Source organism: Miniopterus schreibersii, assembly GCF_964146895.1.
Source record: "Miniopterus schreibersii genome assembly, chromosome: 11".
NCBI classification, from domain to species: Eukaryota; Metazoa; Chordata; class Mammalia; order Chiroptera; family Miniopteridae; genus Miniopterus; species Miniopterus schreibersii.
In genome coordinates this window covers 7540712-7546711 of record NC_138111.1, presented here as the reverse complement: position 1 = coordinate 7546711, position 6000 = coordinate 7540712, and the positions used below count along the sequence as shown (strand labels likewise).

The window sequence follows — 6000 nt, the reverse complement described above, 5'->3', positions numbered from 1 at the left end:
AAGAGCTGTGGATCCTGGGGTAGCAGACAGGTGCCTTTTTGGGTTCGGTTCCAGGCGCTCCCGGGGATCCCAAGAACTCAGTTCCGCAGTGAGCCCGAAGACCCCTGGAGAGAGGGTGGGCAGGAACCTGAGGCGTGGTGACTACGGACAGCTCCTTGGGAAAGTTCTGCTGCCCAGGAGCCAGAGCTGAGGCGCTCTGTCCTGAGAATGGGGACGGGGGAGGGTGATTAAAAGGTAGGAGCTCCGGGGGGTTGCCGGGAGGGACCTTGGAGGGAGGAAGAAACGGAGCACGCGGGAGAGAGGGGTCTGAGCCGTGAGATGGATGAAACTGGCGGTGCCGGGTGTTTGGAGAGCTCAGAGCCCGCCTGCCCTGGAAACCTCTCATCTGCACTTTACACCGCTCCAAAAGGAGAGCACTCTTTTCCCCATTTTACAGACAAGAAAACAGACTCAAGAAGGTAAGGAGACGCGCCCAAGGCGCCACATTCTCACAGAGCAGGACCTCTGTATGTGTGGGCAGCCCGTGCTCTTACTGCGCCGTTGCTCTGGCAGACTCTGCACAAGTCCCTTTTTTGTGTCGGGGCAGGGACGCCCTTAGAGAGCCGCCTAGAGCAAAGAGGCAAGGTAGCCAGCGGGCGGGGCGCGGCGGGTTACCCGCTTCCAACCTAGCTCCGCCCCCAGCGGCGCGGGAGGGGTGCGGGGAGGGGAGCCGCGGGCCGGGGGCGCGCCGCGCGAACAGAGGTGGAGGCGGCTCCGAGCGCGCAGTGCGGCCGGCGCTTCCCAGCGTCCGCGCCCGGCCGTTGGTGCCCGCTGTGCCCGTCCCGCGATGGCCGTGGCCACCCCCTCGCCCGGGTCTCCGCTCCTGCTCCTGCTCCTGCTGCCGCTGCTGCTGCTGCTGCTGCTGCGCGCCGGCCCGGTGCGCGCCCAGAGTAAGGTACGCGCAGCCCTCCGACCCGGGCGCAGCTCTGCGGGAAGCCGGGCGCGAGGGGGCGCTGTGGCTGGGGATGCGCGCAAAGGAGGGTCCCCGGGGTCGGGCGCGAAGGACCGGGAGAGGGGCGACCCGACCTCGGACTTAGCATGGAAGCCGCTGGGGCCAGAACCCCGGAGAGGAGCGCGTGGGGAAAGAAGCGCTGGAGATGGTAGTGGTGCTTGAGACGCGGCCTGGGGAAGGGGCGCTGGGACCCAGTCCAGTGCCGGATGGAGGTCTGCACTGAAACCCAGGACCAGGGAGACCGAGCGTTAGGAGGTTGGAGGCGGTGCAGACAGGAGATGCAGTTCCTAGCGGAGGGAAGGGATTCCCTGGAGCGCTGGGCAGGGGCACTTTGGAGATCTGACTCAGAGTTTCCATGGAAGGCTGGCTCATGGGGGCAGATCCGTGGGTAACTGCTACCCAGTGACTCCCAGGTTTTGGACTGCCTGGACCAAAGCTTTCAGGCCATGCTGGGGACCAAGAGCCCCTCCCCAATGGACCCATCTGGTCTCGCCACGTGCCTGCCAGGGATCTCATGCACCCTCTGGAGGCCACGTGTCTCCATAAGTGACTCTGATTTGTTTCCCGTGTTGGCTAAAAAGATCTGCCCTGGTGTCCAGCAGACGTGGGTTCAAGTACCACCTCCATCTCTTAGCTGGGTGATCTAGGATCTTTACCTCTCTGAGCCTCCATTTCCTTACTTGTAAATATGGGAAGTATAAGAGTTTCCACACCCCTGCATTATGATCTCTCAGTTAGTGAGATGCCTGTAAAATGTTTAGCACCTCACCTGGCACTTAGTAGGTAACCAATAAATGATACAGTGATTATGAAATCTCACCACAGGGACCCTAAAACGGGGTGAGATCCAGCATGCAGAGAGAGCAAGCACTTAGGGTGTCAGAGCAGGGCCGCTTGAGGGTGTTCTGGAAATGACCCAGTGAGGATGAGGGCAGGACTGGAGTTAGTGAAGGGCAGGAGGGAGGGAGAGCCCTGCTCATGGAGCATGAGAGAAAAGGAGTGATTTCTCTTGGTGTCTCTCCAGCCTCTTTCCTGTGTAGAAGGTGAGGCTGCCCTGTCCCACAGGCAGGTAAAGGTCAGACGCCACTCACCACACATTAAGTATATGAGCAGTGGGAACTGGCAGACCCTCTACCTGAAGATTCATCTCAGGGTATGAAAACAAGAGGACTGCAGCTCTGACCATATGCTCCAAAGACAAGGGGATGTGTATCATTCCCATTTTATAGATGGGAAAACTAGGGTTTATAGAGAGGCAGCAGGCTTGTAAATAAAAAACACCCAGGTTCTGGTTCTTTGTTCTTTGGCTCTGTGACCTTGGGCAAGTCTCTGCCTGTCTCTGGGTTTCAGTTTCTCCATCTGAAAAACTATGTCTCCCCAACTTCCCTCCCATATAGGGCCTTCTAGGATTCCCTGACCTGGCTCAGGTACAGAAACAAGTGAGCACCCCCCCAACCCCCCGCCCCAGATAACCTGATCAGCGCTTTGCCTCTCTCATCTCTCTGGCTGGGAGGAATATTGGGTCTTAGGCATCCTCTGAGCAATGCAGAGGGCTGTAGAGCTTGTGGGGGAGGGCTAGCATTCAAAACAAAAAGCTAAGACAAAGAAAACCCAACACCCTGTTTGTGTAGTGAGTCAGCCAAACACTTGCTAGGTTGGGGTGTGTGTGTGTGTGTGTGTGTGTGTGTGTGTGTGTGTGTGTGTTCAGTTGTCCCAGGGCAAGCTGTGGCTGGTGGGGTGGGGAGGCGCATCCTAGAGTTTGGAGAATGAAGCAGCTGGGGGACTCAACACAGCCCTCCCCCAGATACCTCCCACCCCACACCGCTCCAGCCAGCTGGGAAAAATAAAAATCAAGTGATGGGTGAATTTACTGCACATTCCTCAGCACAGCCGGACTCCTGCTGGCTCTGTAGAGAGAGCTGTTTTCATTATCACCCTCTCCCTCCCACATAACAATCCTCCTTCCTCTCTAAGCCTGTCCTATTTTTCCAGGTTGCAGGGAGCCCTTGGGAGGCTAGCCTGGGACTTGAAGTCTGTCTAAAGGGTTAAGCTGGCCCCTCCTTAGGCTTCCTGCTCCTAGGAGGTCCAGGTTCCTCTTCTGCCCAATACTTTCTGGGGGCAGCTTCACCCCAGCTCACCACAGACCTCTGTGGTCTCAGCCAGCTCCTTGCTCAGTGTGTGTTAATTTTGTGTTTATAGCAAGGTCTTTCCTAAACAGGATTTGAAGTTTCCATGTAAGGAAGTGCTTTGTCCAGCTTGGAAATGGGAGAGCGAGTTCATAGCTTCCCTGGCATTTCTGAGGGGCTGCCCAGCATGAAGGTTGGTTGAGATGGACAGAGTGGTAACCACATAAAGCCCAGCCATGCACCAGAGACCTCTGGGAACCTACTTTTTTGCTGGGCCCCCTTGGAATGTGGCTAATCTCCCATTTCTACCTTATTTTCTCCATCTGTGAAAGGGCTGCTGGCACCTCACTTCCTCCATGCACTCAGGTGTGAGAAGGGGGTCTTTGGTCAGCCCCACCACTGACCTGGGCCCAAGGGCAGGGGAAAGGCCTTGACTTGAGGGAACTGGGCCAGGGGAGCAGGAGGGGCTGGAGCAAGCAGGGGGTGGTGACCCGGGCTGGATCAGATGTTCCAGGCCAGGCTGGTCCCGGGGGCTTAGGTGTTGCTGTGCCTCCGCTCCAGGAGTTTCCGCCTGTGGGTGTAATTGGAAACAGGCTCTGGAGCAGGCCAGGGATGCACAGTGATGGAGACCTACGCACAGAGAGTGAGGGGCCAGCTCCCACAGGGTCTCTCTGCCGGGAAGGCCTTCCCCAACATTCCTGTTGGCAGGGGGACCCAGGACAAAGCCCTGAGAGACACCCTGTGTGCTGACCCCCATGCGCAGCACTTACATTCAGGGTCTTACACAGCCCTCCTGCCAACACTCTGAGGCTTCAGTGGTCCCTCCCAATCTGACAGACTTGGACCCTGAGGGGCAAAAGAGTCAGGGTGGGGCTGTCCAAATATCCTGGACAGAGAACTTGAGGAGTTTGGAGAATCCTGGGGTTCCACAATTCTTGGCCTTTAGTGGGCATCCAGATGGCCTGAGGAGCCTGAGAGTCTGAGTTAAGAAGTATGGAACTGAGCCAGGGCAACTGCATTTTCCAAGTGTACCCCAGGTAATTCTGAGGCATAGCCCCCAGTTGAGAACTCATGGAGGTGACAGGGAGCCGTGGAGGTTTGTGGAGGAAGAGAGTAACAAGTCCTCAAAGAGGAGCTTTTGGAAGATGAATCCAGCAGAGAGGAGGCTGCTGTGTTGCCCAGGTAGCAATTAATGCAGCCTGAACTCAGGCTGTTGCCGTGGAAGGGAGAGCAAGGGAGAGAGATGGGAAATACTTTGAAGAATCTGAACAACATGACTGATTGGTTGTCCAGAGTAAGAAGGGGGCTCAGAGATCTGGGTTGGGCAGGAGGGTAGGTAGACATGGGTTTGGGAGAAGATGCTGGGTCCAGTTTTGGATGGATTAAGTTTGGGATGCCTGTGAGCCTTCAGGGGGGGGTGTCCAGCTGGCAGTGAGCTCCACTGGAGGGAGGTCTCTGCCTAAAGAAGGACCTGGAAGCTGGCCATGAGACAGGAGGGAAGACTCAACCTCAAGGTGTCACAATTTGAACCTGCTCCATTCCTAGAACACTGCACAGCTTGAATCCCCCTCTTCCCAATTCTAGCCAGATTTTTCCATCTCTTTTCAGAAAAACCTTAAGTACGGCCTCTCACCATTTCATTATAGGGTTTCCTTGCAAATACGTAGGGACCTTTTTAAACACAATCCACCCACACTTCTGGGGGCTTTGGCAGTGCGTGCTGAGCAAGGCTGAGGGAAGAGATCGGGGGCTGAGGCAGGGACTTTCCTGTTTGGCCGCAACCCCAGCCCTTATGCCAAGGACAGGATAGGTCAGGCCCAGTGGGAGCCCCAGGTCTTTTGCTCCCCCAGGATCCCCTTCTCTGTCCCAGGTGCTGGAGAAGCCCTTGCCTCGTGACTATGGGCGGTCACGGGAGGAGCAGCATGTAAAACAAATCTTGGAGTCAGGCTGTGCTGTGTGACCCTTGGCGAGCCCTTGGTATTCTCTGATGCTTAGGTTTCTCCTCTCTAAGATGGGGTGCGGTAGAGCAAAGAGAGGTAGAAAATGTGAGGGAGGGTTGTTGGCAGCAACTCTAATAGCAAGTGCCACTAGAGAGCAGTCACTCTGTGCCAGGCTTGGTGCCAGGCACTCTGTATGCATTGACTCATTTCAGCCTCAGGACAAGTTTACAAGGAAAAGCCTGTTGCCTCCCACAACAGAGGAGAAAGCTGAGTCTCAGAGGGGTCAAGGCCCTGCAGGGAGGAGATGTGGGAGCTGGGATTTGAGTCCAGGCTTGGCTCCTCATCATGGAGCTCTGCCTTCTCCAATCAAGCACATAGTAATCACGGGAAGCCAGGCCCTGCTTGGGCTCCTGGCAGCTGGGGCTGGGAGCAGAGGCCCTCTTCAGACTCCTGGAGGGCTCAAGGCCTTGGCCACCCCCATCAGGACATAGCACCTCATCTGCGGAGGGAAGGAATGTTGTAGTCTGATGTGGAGGCTGCTGCTCCTGGGGTGGGCCTTGGGGTAGTGGGTGCTGCCCAAGGAGGACCCCTCTTTAGCCTGACCACACATATCACACCCACATCCACCCTCTGGGCTCTTAGCCTCACCTGGGGGAGTGGGTGGAAGTTGCTAGGGTCCCAGGAGTCTTGAAGAGAAGAGCTGGGAAGGGGGCCCAGGAGTCTTGAAGAGAAGAGCTGGGAAGGGGTCCCAGGAGTCTTGAAGAGAAGAGCTGGGAAGGGGGCCCAGGAGTCTTGAAGAGAAGGTACTAGCGGTGATCTGAGGAATGAGTGTTCATGCCCCCAAGCCTGGCTGTTGGTGTTCCCGGGCAGGGAGAAATGCCCCGCAGTGCCAACAGTGCGTTTGCCTACAAGGAGCCCAGGACAAAGCTTCCACACGCAGCTG

General features: G+C 56.8%; 1 protein-coding gene across 2 annotated transcripts in view; it reads left to right on the top strand.

The window, feature by feature from the left end:
- The first annotated feature begins 390 nt into the window (after positions 1–390).
- Positions 391–6000, top strand: part of OLFML2A (olfactomedin like 2A) — a 28272-nt gene continuing 22662 nt past the window's right edge. The window contains exon 1 of one of the 2 annotated variants that reach the window (XM_081151376.1): positions 391–458. Coding sequence is in view for 1 of the 2 variants with exons in the window: in XM_081151377.1 (XP_081007503.1) it covers positions 827–934 (108 nt within the window). In the remaining variant the exon portion in view is untranslated. Of the gene's footprint in view, positions 459–728; positions 935–6000 lie in introns of those variants that run through there. The other variant, XM_081151377.1, reaches the window with a different exon arrangement.